Genomic DNA, 26,401 nt, shown 5'->3' with positions numbered 1-26,401 from the left:
AAAGCAGCACCGGCAGGGACACCCCCCCCAACCCCCCCTCACCGACCAAACGCTACGTCTGCCCTGCCATAAGCCCAGCCTCTAACCTGACTCATTTATTACTGCACCAACATCCAGATGTACTCTATCGTCTCAACAATGATATGTGGAAATGTTCTGTTAGCAAACTTTGTTCTTTTTCCTCAGTATGACTTCAGCAAGAGGTGGACAGTGAACTACATTTAAATGAGCCTTCACATTTCTCACACTTTAAGGGACGCACACATTTAATGAAGTGTTTAAGCTGCTTGTAAATGAGTCACTTCTGTCTATAACAATCTTTCACTTCATTATCCAACTTCCATCAGCTTTGGCATTGCAAGTGTCTTTAAATTAAACCCCCCTTTTTTGTTTCATCTGATACGCATTCTGATTCTATCTTATTTAAAAATGACAAATATCAGTTGAAATAAATGAAGAAAGAGTTACACATCCGATCTTATCTTTTAACAAAGTGAACACGCTCTCAACTGCATTGCTTTCATGCAAGGCATCCACATGTACCACACACCCAGCAGTCACATATTGCAAATGAGCTCTGTGACTGTGGCTTTCTAGCAAGTTGAATGGCGCCATCTAATGTTCAATAAAAAGACCACAAGTCACAGCGACGCCTGTTTCCTTTTGAGTTTAAACTGCATTCAAAGTAAGGAATTAGTTCTTTTTTTTTTGGGGGGGGGGGGGGGGGGGGGGGGTTGCTTGACGCTTATGTAGCCTATAAAAGTCCAAGCGATCTGATTTTTGCTGCAGGGCTTGGAAGGAAGCGGGTGGGCAGGCAGGCTTTGAAATGACCATAAAAGTGGGCAGAGTGAACCCCTTAATTTGAAATTTAACTGTAATAGACAACAAGCTATCAGTGTTGCAGCATAATTCTGACCTCTGTTTGTTTTGCTGAATACACAGAATAAATGAAAAAATGCTTCCTCTTCATACGGTGCGTTCCTCCTCATCACACTCAACGCTTTTTCTTCCCCCCCCCCCCTTTGGGGTAATCGATGTGTCAGCGTTTTCACGGCTGACTGCAGGGGTTCAGACCTACTCCTTGCCTCGGAGGGTTCGGTGGTGCAGAGGTTAACACGAGTTGCGTTGGACAGAGCAAAGACACTGTCGCTGACAACGGGGGCTTCTACTTTCCTGGCCACATGTCCTCTCTTTTTACAACAGGCCTGACACTTGTGGATGCTGGACTGGGAGGGCAAGAACCCCACCACCACCACCACCTTACAAATTGTACTCCACAACATTATCCCTGTCACATGGTTGGGCACAATTTGGTGGCAACTGTGTCGATGAGAAGATCTTCGTGGCAGCCGCAGAGCTTTAACCTAACCTCTCTGCCGCTTAGCACAACACCAGCTATCAGGGCCACGAAAGACACGAGCGACCAAACAGCGAGACCTTTAAGATATGTGATGCGCAGTCTGACGTTTTAATAACTTTGTCGCACTGCATCTGTTAAGCAAACACATTAAAGTGGACACAGTGCCCCCCCTCATTAAACACACAGCAGTGTAAACCCTCCTCCACACTTGCATAAACACACACGTACACAAAGAAACTCATTGCCTTTCTGCATCCCTGCATCCATCCAACGGATGCCACCAGCAAGCCTTGGGAGTTTTTCTATGGGGGTGTTTTATGCATCCCACAGGGCTCAGAGACAGTGAGATGTGGCTATAGCACACAGAGGATCCCAGTCAAGGACACAGGCAGCATCACTCACTCCACCATTATTTCCTCATATTTAAAGCTGGGCAGGCGCAGGGGTTTACCTGGGGGACTGGAGCTGCACATGCAGAGGAGGGCGGGTGATTTCAGGGTCCGACGGGTGTGCTGGGGGACCGAAAGCTAAAGGAGACGCGTGGAAAGGAGAGAGAAAAAGAGAGGGAGTGACAGAGGGCTTTATATGTCAGGCCGGTGATACCAGCATTTTTATGGCCGAATATTTTTCCTCTTGTCAGAGCTGGATAAGGAATCACCATAAGGTTGGGGAGCATGAATATTGCCCTTGAGGGCCCACTGTGGCTGCTCCTGTTTATGGTTGACTAGCAATCAGCCACCGATTCAGGACCTCCAACCCCTCATCCATCCACGTCAGCAATTAATCAATTAAACGGGCAGCAGGGAGGAGTTGGATCGGCTAGGTGTGTTAATACAATAGCCTGTTAAGGCTGATGTAATTTCATCACTAATGTCACCCATTCATCACGGCTTATTATCTGGTTCGCATAGACAATGGTCAATATCACTTCATAAATCTGAGAATCATGGGGATCTTGTGATATTAAGCCCGAAGGATGCCACCAAATGATGGGCCGCAGAGCGTGAGGGCCAAATTTAACGAGAAAGGCTGCTGAAACAAGTGTTCAACATAATGTGACGGATTACACACGAGGGCTACACACTTTTTATGTAATCCCTGAGCAGAAAATAGAACTCTTATTATGAAGACCAAGGCAAACAAATGCCATCTGAGACTACTGCTGGTTTGATAATATACAGATCACATAACTGTCCCCGTTGTAGGACTTGTTAGTGTTGAATGTAATGTATGCAATGTCGGATTAATCTGAAAGGGTAAAAAATAATTTAAAAAATTAAACCTCACCATGGTCCCAGCTGGTTCCGAGACTTACGAGGAAAGCGCAAGCACGGAGATATCATGCCTGTTTAAAATCACGGTACCATATCAATAGGCTTTTATCATAGCAGAAAAAAGGCGAGTTGGTGTGTGTGTGTGGACGACAAATGTGTAAATAGCTGGTAGCATGTGGGCGGAGGCCCTGTCCGCATGTGTGCCTGGCATGAGCGCGTGTGGGCCAGACCACATGTGATACCCAAAGTGAGAGCGGGATTTGGCGTACCGGTGGATATGAAGCCTTCTATCCCTAACAATGTTTTTTGGACTCGAGCCGCTGACAGCTGACAGTTTGTGCTAGTACTTCATAACTTTAAATGTCACTATTTTCAGGGCCAAAATATTTGAAAACTTACAACTCAGTGCTTCTTGGAGAATTGAGTTGAAGCAAGGGTAGAAACAGGCTAGGCCATTACATCAGGTTAATGTAATGTATTGCAATGTCACAGCAGTATTCCAGAGCTTTTATAGCTCTTACCAACACCGCAGCGTTTGATGCATGTCTTGTTGCTCACTGTGGATTTGCAAGGCTCACCGAGGCACCGTGGTAATGGGCTGTACAGATGAACCCGACTTGACCTAACAACTGATTGTAATCTATGGATAATTGTTTGGAATCTGATCAAGCTGTTTCATTAGACTTAAGGGTTTAGCTCAGACAGGCAGCAGTGTTGATTCATTCTGCAATAAATAGAGTTTGTAATCAAAGAAACTACATCATATCCATCATATCAGTTGGACAGCACTGACTGGCCCGCATCCAACACTTAACAGAAGACCAATACCTGCCCCGCACATCGCTCTAATGCTACTAACAGCTTCAGTCAGACAAAAAGAGCTTCTCTTCCACCCAAGCCAACATTTCCCCAGCACTCCCAGCAGGTACATCAGTTCAATTATGATGATGGCAATGACTGATTGCATTTTACGTCTCCCCTGTTCCCTCAATAAGTCTGGCCATCACATGCAGCGAGAGCGAGAGAGACGGATGAGAAGAAGGAGAGGAAAAAAGAGAGACAGAGACAGAGATAGCGGCGTCATCCTCGGTGAGCTACAAACATCCCAGATGCCAGTCTCCGGGACGGTATCAAACATCTTGGTGGCGGACTCGCCATGAAAATAATCTATACCTACAGGAAGTCAATTAAAAAGTGCCAGGGGAGATTAAGAGCAGCGTGACGGCTTTTCGTCAGGCCACCGGTTTGTCTAGGAGAACCAGCGTGTCGGGACGCTGCCGTGTGAGTGAGTGGAAGGTAAAGTGTGCGCGTGACGGTAGTAAAGACGTGTTGGGAAAGCGAGCGGCAGCGGAGGAAAAGGAGAGCGTTACCGAACACCCTTAAAAGCCCCCTCATGAATATTAAAAAGGCCTTTGGCAGTCGGCAGCTCTGCCACAAGTTTGCAAACCAGCATAATGTGTCTGTTTGCGCTGAGAAAGGCTCAGTCCGGATATCAATTAAATCAAGCTTTGTCAGTCTGATGGCCCTCTCAATGGAGGGACAGCCCATTCCCCTCTACACATCAGCTCAGCTTTGTGTCAACCATTCATCTCTCATCCTCCCCTCCGCTTCCTCCTCTCTCCCTCTTGCCATCTTTATCAGCCTTGACGCACGCTCCCTCTCTCCCTCTCTTTCCTCCTTCTTTCCTTTGCTCTCTCTCTCTCTCTGTCTCTCAAGCAGCCGGTAACTGAATGCACAAATTACTCTCCCCTCCACCTTTAACTCCCACTAAATCTTTCCCCTTTTCCACTTTGCTGAGCTGGGATATTTTATTCCTCCATCAAATATGCATCCCATTAATTAAGTTAAATTACTCCTGACTGCCAAATATCCCCTGCCCCGATGGGTGTCAACACAGAAATGCATGACTGTGAACCTGCAATGACACGGCCCCAACACTTAAACATGAGTTACAGCCTTTTCCAGCTCCATCCACGGGCAGATTACCAGACACTTTGGGCTCCTGGAATTAAGCACCCGTTCGCTCCTTCCCCCCCTCCTCCTCCACCCAGCTTTTTAATAAGTGCACAATGGATGACACTCGCACTTCTGACAATGAGAGGACTGATATTTTAATTACACCCCTTTTTTCATCTGCCTTCCTCTTCATCTTTTAATTGCTGTTGTTAATCACTCATTAACTTCCTTCTCTCTATTTTCCCCCTCCTCCTACAATATACCTATGACATGATTAGCTCTATAGAATGGATTGTTCAGCAACATTTTTTTTGAATCATTTATCAACTTTTCAGGATAAAGTTTGAACCTCCTTTGTCCCAGTTTGTGGCGAAGGGATTAAAACTTATCGTGCTCGTGCTTCCTAACTAACAGAGCGTCTGTTTGCTGCTATCGGTCTTTAGAAGGTAAATTAAAAGTGTAAAAAACGCTACCATGAAAAGGGTCTTGTGAGACCAAAGTTAGTCTACTTCTCTTCATTTTTGCCCTGCAAGTTAAGATTTAGCAAAAACAAAGTGATGAAAAAAGAAGAAGAAGAAAAAACTGAGAAAAGGCTGAGACCACAACAAGTTTAATGTTTTAGGAAAGAAGCTGCATGCGCCTCTTAACTTAGCCGGTCCTCAAGAGTTGTATAACTCACAATCATACGCTTATGTGCTGTGCTGGCTGCTTAGCTTAACTACTGATGTTGCCGTTTAAGTGTCTGAGCCCAGTGTTTGTTTTGGTTTGTGTTTGATTAAAGGGAAATGGTTTGATTATGAAGCCCTGAGGCCCCTGTTGTGGACCCGCTAAAGAATATGAGATTGTTATTAAAACCTAATAGGACTGATATGCTGACAGCGATTTCTCTCTTTGTCTCTCGCGCTCAGAGATGCTGAGTGGGGTCCCAATCCGAACTCTTCAAAAGCATCCCTTCGCCAACGTGAAACTAACCGAGAAAACAGACTTTGTCTTCCGTGAGCACCTGCACTCGTGTTAATTTGAAGTGAAAATTTAATAGCATTTGTTGCCTTTCTGCTGAGCGTGAGGCTCCGCGACACAAACGCAACTGATAAAGCCGCACGCCTGTTGGCACCTCACCTCGGAGATACCTGTGAGGACACGTCACTAGCAAGGAAGTAAGAATTTGACAGTTCACTATAAAAGTGTGAAGCTGCACACCGGTGGATTTATACTGATGCATCGACGCTGTCTACATTTTGCTCTCCCTCCTGCTCTTTTCTTTTTTTTTCCTGTGTGTGCACATGTGCCTGCGCAAGAGTGTGTTTCTATTGCAAAAAACATTAATTTTACAAACATCAGCCCAAGGCTACTAAACACATCCAATCCATTATGCTGCGCTTTATCGTGTTATGGGGGGTAACGGGCTGTAAAGCTGTCTTGGTCATAAAGAGCGATCGCGGAGTGTCGAGTCAAACCAGAACGCAGAGCTCTCCGAGCCATACGCAGGCCTCGTTATCATCAGAACAGCTCCGTCACATACTTAACCTTTCCAGACCAGACTTTCTGCATTATTTTCCAAATGACCTTTAGCGTTACTTATTTCATTTCCGATAATGGCACACTAAATTTAGTTAAATGCATCAGAGCAAAATGTGTTTATTTTGGTGAAGGGGTCTACACTGACTGACAAGGACCGTGTTCCCAGAGTGAGACGCTAAAGTGTCCGGAGCGGTAAACAGCACTACATCTTCCTGATGGGAGCAAGTGCCAGGCTCCGTACGTGATGGGCAGAAATCTTAGCAGATTCATCAAGTAAGTAGGTCATAGGAATTGAGATAAGGAATACATAAAACAGATATATGAATATGTGGCTGTCGCGTTATCCACGCAGATGTTCATGGATCTACTGGAGGGTCAAGGTCAGTACACCAACTTCTAGGTGTGACACAAATATTAATGAAGTATATTCAAATACAAAAAAAAAAAAGATTAGTAGTGTTCTTTCAGATGTTCATGCTTTATTTTTCTAATTCTCTTACTTAAAGTGCATCGAGTTGCATATTTACAAGCATCTGAAGGCTGCAAACGAAGCCAATGAAATATGCAAACACTAAAGGCTTATTGTTCTGTGCTAATAAATTCAAAATTCCTGCTTACAGTTCCTGCCAACGTGCGGTGCACACTCTTGGTCTAAATCATTAAGGGCACAATGAGTTTTGAAAAGGTCTAACTCTAACACAAATACATAGCTATCCTGGAGCTGTATTATCACACAACACAATCCCTCAGCAGCCTGCGAGGAGCAGCGTGCTTCACGCCCTTGCTGTACGGGCGGAGGGGCTTGGGTGGAGGGATCTTAGCAAAATCGCTAATGTACGTGATGATTAAGTGTAACTCAAATACCGAGCGTGTTGTTCGTAGGCCTGACAGGCAGTAATTTGGTGTATTATATTCTCCGGTTTTAATTGCACGCCACCAACGTGTCCCCGTGACACGTTATGAAGCGATGATGTACAATTATTTCAGGGCGGCGGGAGATCAGCGGAGTGACATTATAATCATCCTCATAGGGATCCTTCCCTTCATCTGCAACAACCATTAATGTTTAAATGGAGAAGAAGGAAAAAAAAAAACAACATAAAAATAGTTCTCAGGGAGTTCTAACCAGAATCTGTTTGAGGATTATAGAGAATCACTTCAGGGGAGAAGGAGAGGGGTGTGGATAGACAATAGAGGGGCTGAGTTAAGTGACGGCTTTCTCTGGATAAGCAGCAAGCTAAGATGCTCCTCCACTGTCACTGCCAGGCCTCACACTACTCATACAGGCCCGGGCATTAAGGCACATTACAGGGGATGAGCCATGCAGGGCGGAACTGATGGGCTATTCTGGGAACAGACCAGACAATCTCACAAGACAGGGGGGACATAAAAACCCTGACATGAGCCAACCCCATCCTGTTAACAGTCAAATCACACACACACAAACACACACACACCCGACATGAAAACATGACTATATATACTCCAACGCTAAGTAAGGGGAGGGAGGGAGAAACACAATCCAGCTTCCTCTACAGTGAAGACAAACTTTAAGCATGCTGGAAACTTTTTGTGTTGCAAGAAAGAAACTTTTTCTTTTCTTTTTTCTTTTTTTGTTTGGGGGAGGGGGGGGGGGCTAAAATTCCTGAAGTGACACTAGCAAACAGGCAGCTTATGACCCACGATCATAAAACCTCAGTCCACAAGAGGACAATCCATGTCCATGATGGTGTTAATACTTCTAAGGCCTGGGCTGAGATATTAAACCAATGCCTCAAAACATTTAGACTGTTTATGCATAATTTAACACCTACAACAGCACTGGATCTCCATTGCATCTTTGGGGAGGACAAGAGAGCGGGAGGGTGAAAATGCTGAATCCACGGCCTTTCTGTTAGATGATGGAGGAGAGGAGGAGGAGGAGGAGGAAGCTCATTAAGTGGCCAAGCCCCAATGTGGACAAAACATGCCAGGAGGAAATGCAACAATCTGCCATCTTGCATGCTCCGAGGTTTTTTTTAACCAATTAAATATGAGAAATCTTATCTCTCGTGCTAATAGCAAATATGTGCTTTTCTGCTTTTTTTTTTTTTTTTTTTAAACACCTTAAGAGATCTTTATAGCAAAGTTTATACAGATGGGTCTTTAAAATTAAAAAAAAAAAAAAAAACTCTGTTTATATGAGCAGCAAACAGATGTGGGGAGGGTAGAAGAACTGGGGAGGCAGAAAGCCTATAAAGTGGTCGGGATGATGAGCGCGGCGCTGACCAGCACACTCAAGTTTGACTGGCAGCATGGTCAAGGGTTCCAATCTGTCTTGGCCTCGCATTTGCATTTGTTAATTAAATGCCACAACAATATGATCTTTAACTATCAACAACTTCCCTGCCCCACCCCCGCTTTGGAAAAGAAAGCGGCGGCAGGCGAGTCGAAGCTAAAGTGAGGTGGACAGCCGAGGTGCAGCACGTCCACTCGATCACAGAGTCAGAGCTGGGGTAAATGTTCCAGTCTGAAAGTTTAACAAGGAAGCGCGGCAATCGATGTGAGTGAGCAGGAAGGAGAGGGTTTTTTTGTTTGTTTGTAAGGAAAGAAAAAGCCCAGGAACAATGTGCTGAGCTTAAACAAAACGCCAATAAACCTAATCCAAGAATTCTGTGCCACATGGATGCCTGAGAGTCTGCAAGCGTAAAATAAACTGATACAACTACAGTTAGATAGATAGTTAAAGAAAAACAGGACCCAAACTGAGTTTTGTGTTAATTGACATGATAAACTGCGATTACACAACCACACGAAAGACCAAAAAAATATAAAAAAATCCCCCCAAACAAACGTATTTGGTTAATCAAAAAAGTTGGCCCGTCGAGAAAGCAGAGCTTAATTGCGCTATAATCTCACTTTTTCTAGGTCACCCGAAACAAAACGGGTAATCACATTACACCTGAAACACAGTCATCCATTAGTAGCGTGCTTTGGATCCAGATTAAAGGACATATCATGAAATGTGAAAAGTTTGGGAAGGGGGAGCAGGTTATGTGAATGTATGGCTCTGGCCTTAATGAGGGTGTGTCTGTGGGTTTCTTTGTGTTTGCTGCTCTTTAGTCAAGACGAGGGATGGCCCGGTGATCAGTCAGTACTGAAAGCACACACAGGGGCCGATTTGTCACCAGTGGCTGGCACTGGCAGCACATAGCTCCTCCATCTGCATGATTTGTGAAACCAGAGGCCGTATTTAGTAGTCCCATTTAAAGGCATATTGGAGAACCGTTCTGTACGTATATGTGTATGCTTTATGTGCGCGTGCATGGGTGTGTGTGTATGTAAAGTCAGATACTTGGTCAAAGCGCAGCACATTTGCAGCACTTGGGAGAGAGGAGGGTTTTTCAGCTGGAGGGCTTGTGAAACATGAGACTTTCCTCTCATTAAAGGAGAAGCTGTGTTTAAACCAAAGCTTGTTTGCTCCTGCTGTAATATGTTTGCGAACATCAGCGGGAGCAAATAAACACATTTGCTCCGCTCGGCTTTAGAAGAACAACAACGGGGAAAAAAAGTCGGCCTGTGACTGAACTAAACGGAACGGTTTATACAGAATCACACAGAGGGAGAAACTAATAACGCTGCATATGTCTTCATCTTAGCGAACGTGCAGCTGCAGAAGCTCGACGGGAACAAAGCCGGAAATCCCACAATTTATTGTATTCCCCGTCTGCATGTTAAACAGCTTAACACGTCCATCTGAACATGGCACGGCAATGAGGAGGTCTACCACGGGAATGAAAGGAGCTGAGCGCAACATATGGTCTACATGTAGGGGGTAGACGGTAGTGCAATAATAACTGTACTCTTGCACTACTGGGTATTTGTGGGCTGGTGGTTACCTACATAAACTTCCAATTAGGATTATTTGTACAGAAGAGAAAGCAAAATAAATGGATAGTTAAAAAGCAGCAATACAATTGTCTTTTAAGGACTGGAGTAAGTGGATTTGCATGTTAAAGGGATGGTACGCACCAAAATGAAATATACGTGTTATTCATTTCTTTTTCAGCCTGTCCTGTATAATAGAAGCAAACGGCACTGGCCTGGTGCTGCTCAAAGTGCCAACAGGATACATTTGAACTCAGCTTTAATCGTTGCTTTCCAGAAATCAAGACCCAGCTACTCACAAAAAATAAATAAATCTGCAAACCTTGGTGTGAAAAGTTTAATGTAGAAATCATTTTTCTTTTTGCCAAACTACACCTGGCAACTATATCACAATGCAGAGGGATATAATAACATGATTAATAAATGGTCAACTGATAAGATATATAATTTTCGTTATTGTAAACTAAAATGTATAATTATAAAGTGATAATCTTGACGAACCCGAGGTTATAACTAACATTATATTTAGTAATTATAACATTAATTAGAATTACTAACGTTAAATAATCATTACTATAGTATGATTTCTGTTCATATTATTTACACATACTGGTCATTTTATCAGGTACATCTGTTCAACTGTTCGTTTATGCCTTATCAGCAGCAAGTCAGTGCATTTAGGTTTATAGACATGGTCAAGACAACCTGCTGTAACTGTGTCCTGAGTCTGAGGCCACCAAATGCTGCCGTTTAGTAGAGGTTGTTGCAACATAGAAAAACAATAATGGATTGCATTTATATAGCGCTTTTCTAGGCACCCAAAGTGCTTTACGATTCCACTATTCATTCACTCTCACATTCACACAAAGCGCATGTTTCTTTCATTTTCTGAAAAGACTTTGTGAACTAACTAAAAAATACTGGCAACCACCAGTGCTGCCTTTCAGCCTCCTAATAGACACACCTTTGGTATCAATTTGAAAATCCTAAGTGCTTCTTTCTTGAGTAATTGATTTCACAAGATTTTCAGAAAACTTGACCTATGAGATTTGAACTCATCCAAGATTTAATTAGATGCAGTATGGTATCTATTTGAAGCTCCTACATCACTTTGTTCTCGAGTTATCACATTTACAAACCTAGGTGTCCAAGCTGCCTGCACGGCGGGATGATGACAATACCTCAACAGCCTTTTACAGCCGAGGGGTCATAAAAACCAGAACAAAAAATAAATAAATCAGAGGAAGTTTTATTCTTTGTTGGTTTAGTAAAGTTTTTATGACATATGAGGCACTGATAGACAGTCTGGATGTCTATAAGACTGTGAGTGAATTGCTTTCAAAAGGTTCTGTGTTTTTACTGTAATACTTGTACGGATTTACCTAAATCTTGCATACATTTATATGACTCCAATAATACAATTTAATATAATAGTAATTTAACTAACACTGAAACTAATAAAAACTAAATTAAAACTAAACATTTTCTAAAAACAGTGAAAGACACAGGATACCAACCACACCCTCAAAGTTTATAGCCTTGTGATTTCCATGTTTTGCATTAATTATAATATAAAGTTATCTGTAAAAATTAATTAAAGTTTAAATATTCATTACACAGACTTTATCAACCACATACAAAGACTTTTGAACATCAGTTTCAACTCTACTTTAACCACCCAGTTAATGCTTGTTGATGGTTTATTCAACACCTATTAACCAATCAGTAAACACTAATAAGCCTGCCATTGTTGAACTAAATTTAAGATTGATTAAACATTATTTACCATTTATTTATCCATTCATTTTTAACCATTTATTAAAGATAATAATGTTATCAAAGTATGCATCTACCACTTTGAAAAGGCCAAACATGACAGGATGCAAACATAAAGCTGGCCACCCTCAGCCAAGCTGTAACATTAGCTATCTGCATTCTTCCTGTGGTTGGAGGGTGTAGTTTGGCTGAAAGAAAATTATTTGTACCCAAACGTGCTGAATATTTTTGGGTAACTTGAGCCAATATTTCTGGAATAAAAAGACGTCGCTGCTCAGATTTCCAGGTGTTTTTTGTTGTGTTTTGTCTTTTGGTGTTGTTGCCACTATGAGCGTCACAAGAAATAAATACAAGAAAACTGCCTTTACCTTGTTTCGATTATTTTTGCACAGCTACAATTTTTCTGTAAATAGTGAATCCCTTTACATTGATCGGTTTACTTTCTTATTAAATAGCAGAATATGGATTTGGGTTTTCAAACAGAACATTAAGGCATTAAATGGACAGCAAGGTTCTCAAAAGGCAAACTAATCACAATCTGTGGACGTGTGTGACAGATAAGTATAAAAAGCTGTCTGCATCACATTAGCAAATGAAGCAAACCAATGCCACGTCTCTTATTATGACCAGGCAGGGTTAAATGGGTTTGAATTATGAATTAGCCTGAGACAAATGCAATTTAAAGTGGGCTGTACAATAGATAATCAGCAGGCCACACTCAACAGGAGGAGCAAACCAAACGCTTGTCTCAATTTTGAGCTTCAACTTGAAAACTGCGGCAGCTTTTCAGCAAACTGTGAAATATCTCTATTAGAAATGTGCATCCAATCAAATGTGAGACAAGTGACTAAATACGTTCTTATTGATTTGCAATTGAATCCTCAGGTGAGAGTCATTAGATGTAACACTAAAACAAACACATTCCCCGACTCGTAGATTTTCATGTTATTGCTTGACTTTTTCTTGTAAATGTCCAGAGCTGTAATGACTGGATCATCCTTCACTCCAAATTTGTGTGAGCAAAGCCGTTGTTTGACCCCCCTCGACTCTGCGAATTGTTACCCTTAAGAACGGCATACTCCGAGTAACTCACCCACATATGTCGCATTTGTACTCTCGCATGCCAAGATGTCTCTTCACGTGGTTCCTGGCGTCTCCCAGCTGAGCGGTTGCGAAGTTGCAGATCTTGCACATGAAGGGCTTAGACCCTGCAAAACACAGCACGGAGAAATCACATGCAACAATAATATTATGTTTGAAAGAAACGGCAATTTTAATAAAACACGACTGCGTAAGCGCTGGGCAGAAATCTGATTTTACATTACGGATCATTTTTCAATGCCAGGCGTGGAGAACTGTTATTAGTTCTGTGCTAGGGCTTCAATCTACTTCACAGCTACGAAATGACTTCAGAATTATAGAAACAGATGCCCTTACTCCAGCCCCCATAAAAACTACAGTCACACTCCAAGTGCCAAGCAGCTCTTCTTTCACTCTCTATCTATCCTTGTCACTCTCCTTCATCTCTTACCTACTCTTCCTTTGCCTGTGGATGCGTAAATTGGATTCCAAAGGTCAGGGCGAATACGTAAATCAATTCTGTGTGCGCTCACTACCGCCCATTCCATCATTAAAGCGCTAATCACTCTGGCGGGCTTCGCAGGGAGGTTTCTCCCTAATTATTGTCATTAATAAGTCCTGAGGGCGGGGTAGCATTTGAGAGAGTGGCAAAGCTTCTTCCTGCTATTCATCATTTAAGAGCAGAGCGAGGGTGAGGGCCAATGCCTGTACTATCTCTGTGATGCACTCACATCTACCAGCTCAAAGAGAAGGAAAAAAAAAACGTTGGACATGCTACACCATCTCAAATTTTAAATATAGAACACAAAAAAAATGCTTATTACAAATGCAAGTTTACATTTCTTCAAAGATTCAAGCTATAATTAGTAAGTAACATGAATATTTTGTTCAACAGCGGCACAGCACAGTATGACACTCCAATATAAGTGGCAGCCTGGTGTAATATCCACGTATGCATCTTTGAGCAAACCCTCAGCCTCTCCCGGTGAATATCCCAAGACGTTGTACAATATTTATTCCAGGGGCAGCCGCTGATTTGATTAAGCACTTTGTGTAGATTACTAATTCGTTCATACACGGTTCACTTGCTGTGAGCTGGAAGTACGACACATTGAATTTTATGCCGGTAACGAAGATTGAAAGGCAAGCCTGTGCTAACAAGGCCCATAAACACAAGGGACGGGGAGTGGGGGTGGGTCAACACATGGGCAAAGACAACCTCTTCATTTCACATGTCTCCATAGTATACCACACACACACACACACGCACAGCATAAAAACAAGAGCAAATAAAGGCAAAAAACAAATATCTCGGTCCAAAACTCTACCCTTCACACCTTAATAAATTGACACTTTCTCTCTCTCTCTCTCTCTCTCTCTCACTGTCTCTCACACACACACACACACACACACACACACACACATTAATTAAAAGAAGAAGAAAAAAAGATTACAAAACAAACTCAGCAACACCCATAAAAAAGACAGATGCACACACTCACACCACACCCACTGTCACACCTACACCTACCTGCATCTAGATTCAGAGCCCCACCTCACACCTTTGCATGCGCTTGCAGACACACACATTATATTCATAAACAATAATCACCCGTGGACAAACAGAAGGAGAGACAATCATTCTTCCCCCTTCTCACTCACTCACTCACACACACACACACACACACACACACACACACACACACACACACACACACACACACACAGTCATATGCAACCTAAAGTTGAGGTGTGAGAGAGAGAGAGAGAGAGAGAGAGAGAGAGAGAGAGAGAGAGAGAGAGAGAGAGAGAGAGGGGGGCGTGGGGAGCTGATTTGTCCAGATGGCTGGCTGAGTATGAAACATGGCAGAAAGGAGAGCGATGTAACGTCCCTCAGTTCTCACATCTTATCACATTAATACTCTACCACTCCACTTAAACAGCCTCCGTGAAACTGAAATTGACCATCAATGCAGTGTCATGTTAAATTAATATTGCCATCCACATAGGGGCGATGTGGCTCCTGCACATCCCAGATGAGACAGGGAATGACTAATTAATTTCCTGAGAGGAGAGAGGAACCTCTTGCAATGTTTCACTACGTGCTCACGCACACACACACACACACACACACACACACACACACACACACACACACACACACACACACACACACACACACACACAAACGTCTCGCACATGATGCACACCCCTGTCACAGCCTTGGCTTTAACTTTCATGTTTAGAGGAAAAGAATAATAGCTGATAATTTCATACAAATAAACACATTTTGCTTCCACTTCCACTATTCTGCAGTTTCAATACTGCGGTTTCATCTGTGAACAGTCTTGCGGGTGTTCAGTCAAAGTTTATTTTAATCTGTTGCCTTGTTTTTACTTGTTTTATGCTGCAAAAAATAGATTTACTCTGCATTACAGTGGGTGCATTGGAACATGGTTAATGCGGTGCCACAAGTCACATGAATATTAAACATGATTCTTTAGAGGAAAATTTTCACCTGTTCCTGTCAGCACAAAGTGTGAAACACATACTTTAACAGAATGCAAGAGGGGGAGGATAGGAAGAGAAAAGCACCACGCATAAAAGTCTGATGGCAACTGTGAACACACAAAAAAAAACAAAAAACCTTTAAAATATGTGGTTTTATTAAAAGAAGCTCTATAGGAGTTCAGCATTATACTCCAGAAAGTTCAGAAGCAGACACCGGACACATTAAAGACAAACTGAAACACTGAAGCAACACAGTCGAAAGATTCTGCCTCTTAATATGGCCCGGGATCCAAAATTACATTTAATTTCCCATCATGCAACTCCATACCACCATTCTTTAGACACCCAGTGCATAACGCTGCCACTATATCCCCCACTTCCTATTAAAAGGACTCAAGCCTGTAAGTCAAAAGAAACCTCGTGACATTATCAGACATATATACTTAAACTTCACACTTAATAAACTCAGCTTAATGGGAAAAAACACACACATGCTAATAATTTATCAGTCTCATGACGGGTTATAGACAAAAAACACTCTTTTCTTCCAAGTATAACATTTCCAAAAATCAAGTAAGTATTTAGGGTAAAAGCGAACTGGGATTTCCTCCTAAACAAAATGTAAAACCACGTTCCACGAATAACCAAGAAGGCAAAAATAAACAAAAAGAAGATAAAGAACATTTCTGTTCTGCCTTACTGATTTTTTTTTTTTCACAAATCAACTACCTTCCATTATAGGTCTGAAATATCCTATAAGATAACTTCAGACTAAAACTCCTGATAAGGCCTCCTTTTCTGTCTGAACAACTCCAGTTCGCTTCCTTCACTCTACCCTTTCAAGCAAAAAGTTTAGAGTCATCATAAACGTCTTTGCTTCATAATCACCGCCGTTCCCATTTGTGTTTCTATAGTGCTAAAAACGTTGTCTTTCTCCCTCTGGATTTAAGGTCTATAGAGCAGCATATGGTACCACCTCAAGGGTGGATGGTGATGGTGTGTAGAGGTATGAATAAGCATCCCACTGTACACTCCCCCCCACCCCCATCCCCCTGAACCCTCCAGCGAAAGGTGGGTCCTGCAGCACGACGCATTGGCATGGAAAATGAGCTATTAAATCCAAAGCTGTAAATACTTCAGTGTTGCATTGGTCTGCTCTCTGCTTTCGTCCTGCTTTCAACTTTTTATTTGCCAAAATTTAATTCGCTGATTAGTTTAATGCTGATAAATCAGCATCTCATCTATTCAGATATATCTCATCTATTCTAATAAATCAGCATCTAATTTTTTTATCCTTAAAAAAAAAACAACTTCTCTTTGGGACCTTTTTTTGTTTGTTTTTTCGTGTTGCATGGAGTGGTTTAATGTGTAGGGGTTTGCTTAAGAAATAAACATTCCATGGTTCAATTCTCGGATGAGACACGTATTCCATCAGGAAGGGAGTCCAAATTGACCGTGAGAATCTACGTGCTGTAGCAACCTCTCGACAATAATGGAGCAGTCAAAAAGCAGCCTTTATGTAACCTTTCTGGGTATTCTTGGCTACCAAAACAGGCTAGAAATAAAATACACTGTGATGATTAGAAATTACAAGAGTCAATTGCTTTTTAATTTCTTCTACACATGCTAAATGACAAAAATCATCTGTAAGGATTTAAAGATCCTAGAAATGTTTGTATCAAAAGCCAGTATGGGTTAAACCATCACTAAAGTGTTTAAACTTAACACTATACAGCAGACCAGTGGAGCACCTATCATTTTAATTCCTGGCTATTGCTACAAACACAAATTACATCCTGCATACTAGCAAGAGTGGATAACATGTGTTATCATTGCTTTAAGGCTCGGTCTGAGGTCAGACAGCTCACTCCAGTGAAAAAGTGACCAATTTACCTCAAAATGCAAATTTTAGCTGCGCCCTCATTGGCAAAATGCGAGCATGTGTATGCGATTCCTTTAAGGGACAAATTGACAAATCTGTGTGCAGCCTCCCACTGCCGTCTCCTGATTTCTCTGATTAATCAAGTGAATAAAAACTAGGTCTTAATTAAAAGGATCTGGACGTGCTCCCAGCTCAGAAACTGGCAGACCCCCACCGTGCTGCTCCGCAGTCGGCCCCACAAACAAACTCCCAGAATAAATGACCAGCACATAAAAAGGTGAATAATTCACTGTAATGAGGGAACTTAGCAATAATAACAACTGACATATGTCGTCAAAATGAAGTGAAATGGGTGCTTTCTGGAAACAAGACAGCATTAAGGAAAGTGGAGATGCAGTCTCATAAACAAGAAAACAACTCTACTGCATAAAAATAGGTAAACCTAAAAAAAAAAAAACAATAATAAAAATGAAGTAGTGATCATTTGAACCCCTGGAATGTGCCCTTGACTCAAAGCCTCGAGTTGGGACCTCAGTGTCAAAGCTTTCATTTTCTTAAGTAACACTAAGTAAGTGCCCTCAAAACTCAAGAATTATGACAGAGGGTGGAATTATGAATACGTATAGACTAACCATTAATAAGAAGAAAGTGGAAGCTCAACATTAATCATCAAGATTTTAACCTCTAATTCTTACAGCTTTAAGCAGTTTGGTCTAAGCTGTGAAAAATATGACTTTGGCACACAAGGTGACTGGCAGAAAGGATGTTTTCTTGTCTGTAACATTCCAGTACTGCAGTTTCACTAATTGAACAGTATTTACTATACAATCGTTTTAGCCTAGATTATGAAGTACACCACACAGTATGCACTTAGATAAGACATACTGGAAGTATCATTTCTGTGTTTACTACAAAAGCGGTACGTAGTAAAACTACAGTCCCCACACAAACCATCCACTGTCACAGGATATCAAACCATCCTGTTTTTATCTTTTCTTCAACACACATTTACATACACACACACACAGAAACACAAGGGCACAATCATACACACACATGGTAAGCACAGAGCATGGACTTCAATTAAAGTCCCATTAAAGTTTCGGCTGAAAGGGGGATGGACCATAGGAGGCAGAGAGGGGCATTTATTGATGGCGCCCTCACATCTCGTTCCTGCATTAAGTTGATTTTAAAAGCAATTAATACACATGGTCAGGGAAAAGTAATGGAGAGCCCCATGTTCTTAACCTGCCGGACATTTCCCAGCCGAAGTCCTGACCAACGCAGGCCTGCTTTGCATTATAAATGACAAGATAAATCTTAATGGATTGAGGATAATCAGCTAGCCATGAAGGCTGACATATACACACATTCACCAGGCATACGAGCGCACAAACATGGACGTACAGACACGAGGGAAATTAAAGGCTTTGAATACGTCTGCATTGATTATTTTAAATTATTAGCCCACCTCTCTTTGGACCTCCAATGCTTTTAGCCTAAGCTTTAACACATTTACAGAGACTTATTGACTATAATTACAACTGAGTCCTAGTAATGGACACATCAATTATGAGTCGCACATGTCTCTGACCAAGCGTTGCTCAGGGAATCCCAATCTGGGGTCCATTAGCGTCTCTCCTGCTGGTCTGAAGCTCAATCAGTCTTTACCTTCACCTCTACTGAAACAGCTATTACCTGGCTGAAGTAGATAGTAGCTCTAACATTAGCTTGAACTGCCAAAAGAAGAGGCGCCCAATACTTTGGGACCTAAAACAAAGGCCTAATAGCTGAGGAGCTACACAAATGACAGCTTTTCTTTCCTTTTGCAATTTCTGGACTGAATCTGATAATAACCACCAAGCCAATCTGTATCACTTATAGAAGGTTTAGTCATTTGTGTAAGAACTGGGAAGTGCAATTGTTAATAAAGTGTATGTGAATATATGATACATTTTCACTTTTTTAAATCACAAGCAGCTTTCTAAGCGGAAATAAATGGATAAATTGCAATTCCAAGCACTTAAAATATGCATTACCAAGTTAATAATTTCAATATTTGCAGTAAAGATGAGGTTTACAAAGGATATACAAAGGATTATGAGCACCTTCCTAAAACTATGTTGTCATGTAATGTTTTAGCAAACTCACTGTGGGCTGCAGATGCCTCATTAATGTGCCCCCTTGTTTTTAATAGTGCAAGTAAAAAAGAAGAATCATAGCTGTGGCTTGCTTTTACACAAAAAAACAAACATACTGCATTGATGCATATTTACTGTGTGGGAACAAGGTCCAAAAAAGAGGGAGAAGGAACAGTTCAAGAAAGCAAGTGTACGTACCGGTGTGAGTGCGAATGTGTGCCAGGAAGGCCATAGAGTTGCTGCTCTTGCACACCTTGCCACAGTATTTGCACACGTTGCCCTGGTTCTCCTCCCGTTCGCGGTTGATCTGCTCCGTGTCCTCCAGCACGTACTTGTTGACCTCCCTCAGGAGCTCCTCGTGTTTCTCCTTGATGTGATAAAACAGATCCTGCTCTGATTCAAATCGATCCGTGCACTTGACACACTTGAAGCTTGCGCCCCCTTCGGGCAGCTCCTCCACACTGTTCTGCTCGTTGCGAAGGTGGGCAGCGCTGGTCAGGTGCTGGTGCAGGTTGCTCTCGGTGTAGAAGGACTTGCCGCAGACCAAACAGTGGAAATGCCTCTCCTTGGAAGGATGCTTCATCGAGATGTGGACATTGAGGCCGCTGATGCCGTCCGCCATGAATCCGCAGTCCTCGCAGCGTATGCGAGAGTTGCTTCCTTTGGTTTCCTCCCTCACCTTTGCTTCCTTGGGTTTGAGCTTCTTGACGTATGCGGAGCTGGGAGACACTAAGCCAGAGGTCACTGGTGATCCTCCAGTCAAACATATCATGGTGGCTTCACCTTCCAGAGACAGGCCTTCCTGTGCAGCCTGCTCCTGCTCAGCTAGGAACTTCACAGATACAATACAGGCATCAAAGGGAAGGGCTTTGGACATTTGTGTGTCTCTAGTCATAACGTCTACCTTTAAATGTTCATCATCTGCTTGTTTACCCTCTTGTTCCTGGCTCTCTGGCTGTGCCAACTCAGAGACTGAAAGCTGACATTCTTCATCCTGCTGGGCTTCAGAATCTGCTGTTAGCTCAGTCGCTTCAATGGTCATCTCTGGTTCACCACAAGCAGGAGATGTAATTGCATTTGCTTGCTTCTCATCTCCACCTACAAGCACATCATTAACCAGCTCTGTGGTGACACAGGGCGCAGGTGTATTCTGGCCTTCCACAGATTGACTGTCTATGGGACAGGATTCAGACACCTCTGCGGGACTCACGGATTCACATTCAGGGTTAGAATTTGCTGCAGGAAGCTCCGTGATATCATTCAGCTTTAGAGGGAGTGCGAAGGCTCTTTGTCCTTCGCTCCCTTTTTGTTCCAGATATTTCTGACTTTTCTGCTTGTGTTTCTCTGTGCTTGCATGGCGGGACATTTCCCTGCTTGTTACAGCATAGTAACTGCACGCTAAACAGACATACTCAAAATCTCTGGTGTGTTTTCTCTTGACGTGAAGATGGAGGGACGGAATAGATTGAGCAACAAAATCACAGAGGCTGCAGGCATTGACAGAGTCATATTTACTTTTTTTCTGGTTTGCCTCTGGCTGAGTTTGCTCGTCTCCACCGTGTTCTTTGGAAGTTGTGTCATCAGATTCTTCCTCTGTGCCGGTGGTCTCTACGATGGTATTCGGCTCCTTGGTTTCCTGAATTGATGTACTTATGTGATTTGTGATTGGGTTCTTACTTGTGCATTCTTGTGCACGTCTAACATGCTTCTTTGTTAAACAGTGACGATCCATGTCTCCTTTGGTCACACAGCTGTAGTTGCACAGAGTGCAGCTGTAGCCATAATCTTTGCTGTGTTTACGGCGAACATGAACACTGAGGTTGGTGGCGTTGGACACCACCAGGCCACAGTATCCACATGTGGTTGTGGAGCCTTGCTTTGGTCTTCCTCTTTTCTTACTGGGAGGTCCCAGCTCTAACTCTTCCTCCTCAGCTAACACGGCTTTGGCAGCCTCAGCTGCCTCGTCGGTTTCCTGTTCTCCTCCTGTCAACGTATCTACCCCTTCTCCCCCGAGCATCTGAGCTACGTCATCTATAACAGCACCATCTCCAGCACCATCTCTGCTTACCCTGTCGACATATACTTCAGATTTTGAGCTCTTGCTTTCTTTCTCCTGCTGCTGCATGTGGCTATCTGAGGACAGGTGAGAATCCATCCACTCAGATGTGGCAGAAAGAAAGTTGCACAATTTGCAACGGTACCAGTCCTGGTCAAGGTGTTTGACACGAGCATGGTTCTCCAGCAGCGTAGCTGTGCTGACCCTAAAATCACAGTTTGCGCACTTCAGCTGGAACCTGCTGAGGGTGCGTTTGGGGGTCACTCGTGTTGAAGTAGCCTTCATGCTACTGCCAGGATCCACAGCCTCCTCCCTGTCATCTATGCTTTCATCAGCATCAACTGAAAGACAGTTCAGAGATACAATTGTTAAATATAACTTAAAAAAAGAAAAGAAAAGAAAAAAAGACAGGCACATTTTTTATTCTACTACCTATTACAAATATTATATTAAGCCAATGCTTAATTCACATGTAATGCTAAAGGCTTAGAACTGTGGAGAACAGGATATACTCACATGTATACGGGGTGTCTTTGGTGTGGTATCTCTGGATGTGAACATCTAGAGGAGCCTTGTCCCTAAACTCTTGCCCACAGTAGTTGCAGGAATGAATAATCTTGGGTTTTGGGATTCGCTTGCTCACTCTTCTCTCTTGTGTAGGGATTGTTCCTTCTTGCTCTACCTGCTGTTTGTCTAATACACTTTGCTTTTCAGTTACATCCTTCATGTTTGTGCCTTTGTCACTTGCGACTGATCTCAGTTCATCACGATCAGAATCTTGTTCCTGTTTAACCTCAGCGCCACTCTCTGCCTCCATGTCTGCCTCCTGCTGGATTTCAGCAGGACTCACATTAGAGATATTTGCACTTTTCTCCAAAGGTTGTGCAGCTTTGTCAGACATCTTTCCGTGCTTTCGTGCAAAGTGGATCTTCAGTGATCTCGGGCATTTGGCTGAGAAGCCACAAACTGTGCAGAGGTTGTCGCCGTCTTTAGGTGCAGAATTCGGACTTGGTCTCTCAATGACTTCTTCATCTGCTTCATCGAGCTCAGCAGCACTGGGCGAGTCTCCTGCAGTTTCCTCCATTTCCACATCATCTGTATGCACTTGCCCACTGATGTTATTTTCAGCCACTTTCTCCTCAATGGCTTCCTCTCCTGATATCACTGTTTCATCCATATCATATCCTGCTATGATTACACACAACAGTGAAGCTGATCGCTATCATCAGAGCTGGTTCAGAATCCTGAAAGAGGGGGGAAGATGGAAGACAAAATGTCAGACATCTTTATTTGTCTGAAATACACTTTAGTGTATGCTATAAAAAAAGAAAAGGAAATAGTAAAAAGTTAAGTTCAGCGAGACAAACAACAGCTAACAACAAGCTTCTGAAAAGTATTCCTTCTGCAGCATTCTCGGACCAAGCACAAGTAAATGTTGCCATCTAGTGCTTCCAAACAGACATTGTTAGTCACAGACATCCAGCATGAAAATTGGCTGCTGCTCATTTAAGTTCTGCTGGAATTCAAACCTTTTGTGTGATAAATGTACTAAAAATGTACAATGGCCAACACAGATCAGTCGACTGCAAATCAAGTATTGTTCCTTGAAGTTTATTTACTTGACATGTCTGTCTTTGCAGTGTATTTCATTTGCTTTTGTTACCCCATTTACTCCAATATTATATCCTCTTTAAATAATTGGATTATTTTTGATTGAACTTCTGTACATACAAGTTAGACAGACTACAATGACATGTTTCGTTTTGGATTTAAAAACGAAAAAACTGTTTAGTTAGTTTCCACGGTGGATTTTATTTTTTCAGTTTAGTTTGGAGGGCATGTGTCTGAGGCAATATTTAGGAAAATTAGTACAGGTATTGTAATAAAAACACAGAATGATTTAACATCTTTAACAACTCATCAGGCAAGTAGTAATAAAAATATTTCACCAAACTAACAATTACCAAGACTAAGGATATTTCATTTTCTTTCATTTTAGTGTTCAAAGTTCACAAAATCATTTCAGTTATTTTTTCAAAATCTAGTTTTTATCTTTATTTATTTTTTTAACTAAAACATTTTTCATGTGTACTTTTAGTTTAGTTAGTTAACTATAATAAACCTGTCCCCGTCAGTTCTTTGGCAAACAAGTTGGACTTCATCTGACCAAAAAGGTTTCTGTCAATACTAATCATTAAACATTTCAATCTCCCCTTTTTTGTGTAATTTTGTTTGTAAATAATGTATCTCAGGTTCAGTGGCTAACCGACACTCTCAAATCCTTTCCTATCTTTGTGTTTTTCCACAGTCTACTTTCTCACTCATATAGCCAATGAATTAAAATGTGCAGCTTTTTCATTAGATCCACAAACAAATTGAGGACATATCATATTCACAGGAACTATATAAAAATAAAGTAGTCACTATCCGGTCCTGTGGAAAAACTAAGTACCCCCTATGATCCCCCTTTTAGCAGCAATAACTTAAAGTAAAGATTTTATCAGGCTCTCACATCACTGTAGAGAAATTTCAATTCACTGAGGTTTTTGCAGGGCTTATTTAATGCACTGCTTTATTAACGTCCCACCACAGCATTTCCATAAGGCTGAGGTGTTGACTTTGGCTCATTGCAACACTTATTCTTTTCTTATTCAGCCATTCTCTCGTAGATTTCCTGCTGTGCTTGGGATCATGGTCCTGTTGCATGACACAGTTTGAGCCCAGCTTTAGCTTGATCTAGTCTGACCATGGGGTGAATTTTCTAGGACATCCACTCCTTGGCATTGCTTTACCACACAGGTAAAGGCTCCAGACCAAAAAACTGACAAAACGTCTGCTTTTCAAAGGTGCCGACACTTGCTAATGATCAGTTAATTAAGTGCATTTAATTAGTGGCACCTAACAGCTGCTCACCTTCTTAATTCCTATGGAAGCAGTAAGGGTGCGCTTAGTTTTAAATATTCACAATGCAGTCCACTTTCATTATTTCCATTGTAATTATGTTATATTTAAGTTTCAATTTAGCATTTTTGTGCTCATTACTTTTCTTTGATAGCTCACCTTCACCCTGGATTCCCTGAAAAGGGAATGTCCATCCATGGATTCACCATGGATGGACATTCCCTACACAGCAGCCCTGAGAGCTCAACACGTCACAACTTTACATGAAAATTTAGAAAACAATTTTACTAACTTAACAGCACAGACACTGCAAATTTTGAAAGTACCGAAATGTGCTGCAAATATAAAAACATAATCAAATAAATACATAATCAAATATACAGGCAAAATAAAATTTTAAGAATCACAGTAATCAAATATTTACAGTACTCAATCAAATATTCTTCTGTGGAAAGAATTATAATGCACACAAATTATTATTCCATGTATTTGTGGGTGAGCTGATGAGATTTATTTGGTGAATCTCACTTTCTTCATGTGTAACAACGCTAATTGTGAGTGTATAATACAGTTTAATACCCTTACATGTTGTTTTTAAGGGGCCATAACACAGACCTCGGGGGTTTGGACCCAATCATATTTAAATATGCAGGACATCCAGTCAGACTTTTAAAGTATCCAACTTTGAGAATATCCTAGGGTGTGCTCACTACCACCAACTACCGTTTATTTTGGTAGCATACGATTACAGGATTAACTGAAGTATCACCATGTAAAGACTGTCCATATATATATATAAAAATAAAGGCTCGCAAACAGTGAGTTCACTATAACAGCAGAATTCTATCGGTGTTGTGTCTGTAGCTAAGGAAAGCGGACAGCGGTCCTGAACGAGTTCGTTACTACTTTCAGTGCACAACTCCGCTTGAATGCCCACTTAAAAAAACAACAACAAAATAAAAAACTGCCAATTTTATATGTGTCGATATATAAGCAGTTTAACGACTAGGCGTCAGTGCTAGCTTGGAAGTACTGGTAAAGTTAGCCACAAATGTTTTATACAACACGATAAAAACTGCAACGAAGAGAGAGACAGCCAGTGCCACAGTCCTACATGTTCCTTTGCCGCTCATTTCATCGCTTGAATGATTCATACTCTTAAACACTAGAAGACTGAAACATTACAGCCCCACTTCTTAATACAGTTGCTAACTTGCTAGCAACATGTTCTCCAACGGTCTTCTGATATACGCACAACGCATCCAATTAAACTTCAACATCGGCAGAAACATCCAATCGGAACGGAGATAAGGCGGGTCTATGTAGGTCCTAGGCTTGGAAAACGACGGCAGCACAGAGGCCCAAAAAGGAGGCTAACGTCGACCTCGGAAACTGTCTTCTATGCTGCAGGAACAGTACTTTATAACACTCAAGAGACTACGCAATCGTTTGAAAAAAGCCAATACGAGTATATAGATGTCTGTACAGTGAAATACTAGTTGAACTTACCTCTTGTTATATGCTTATTTCCACTGTCCGCGCTTTTTGATGCTAGACACAAATGGCGTACCGTAGCGTGAGCCATGCGTCACAGAAGACGGCCTTCCTGCCCGCGGCTTCTTGTTTTTTTTTCTACATCAGCTGATTTCATCACATGATGCATTCTGGTTCTGTGGGAAAGCGAAAAACGGCGTAACAGTACTGAAATGCGTGACATTTGAAGGCTTAGTTAGTCGTTGGAAAGCCGTCGGTAAACATATGTTACTAATTGTTCTTACTAATTAACACCGAAAATGTAAAACTATTGAATATGCTGTAGAACGCCATAAGTTAGTACGTAATGCATTCAAAGTCACCATTTACAGAAAACCAATATAATCAGCAATTCAATACATCATGCACGTATGTCTAAAATTATTTTTTATGTATGTATTTATTAAGTTTTGTTTTGTTTGTTTGTTTGTTTTTACTTGAGAAGAAATTCTCTAGTTTTCTGGTAGACTACTCTTTTCATGCTGTATTAATAATAGATTATGGCATACAGTGTTGAAGTAATTCAGTAAAACTATTTCTCTT

At 41.8% G+C, this 26,401-nt stretch overlaps 1 protein-coding gene across 3 annotated transcripts in view; it reads right to left on the bottom strand.

The window, feature by feature from the left end:
• znf407 (zinc finger protein 407) overlaps nt 1–25,936 on the bottom strand; it is a 161,700-nt gene extending 135,764 nt beyond the window's left edge. Inside the window, exons 1-4 of one of the 3 annotated variants that reach the window (XM_004566810.2) lie at nt 25,835–25,936; nt 21,941–22,668; nt 19,567–21,765; nt 12,848–12,962 (exon numbers count right to left, since the gene is read on the bottom strand). In XM_004566810.2, coding sequence (XP_004566867.1) covers nt 12,848–12,962; nt 19,567–21,765; nt 21,941–22,601 — 2,975 coding nt within the window. In that variant the 5' untranslated portion in view covers nt 22,602–22,668; nt 25,835–25,936. Of the gene's footprint in view, nt 1–12,847; nt 12,963–19,566; nt 21,766–21,940; nt 22,669–24,910; nt 25,405–25,439; nt 25,562–25,834 lie in introns of those variants that run through there. The other 2 variants (XM_076889826.1, XM_076889827.1) reach the window with 2 other exon arrangements.
• Nucleotides 25,937–26,401: the final 465 nt, after the last annotated feature.

Source organism: Maylandia zebra, linkage group LG11 (assembly GCF_041146795.1).
Source record: "Maylandia zebra isolate NMK-2024a linkage group LG11, Mzebra_GT3a, whole genome shotgun sequence".
In the NCBI taxonomy this organism is placed as follows: domain Eukaryota; kingdom Metazoa; phylum Chordata; class Actinopteri; order Cichliformes; family Cichlidae; genus Maylandia; species Maylandia zebra.
This window is presented reverse-complemented; position numbering and strand designations above follow the sequence as displayed.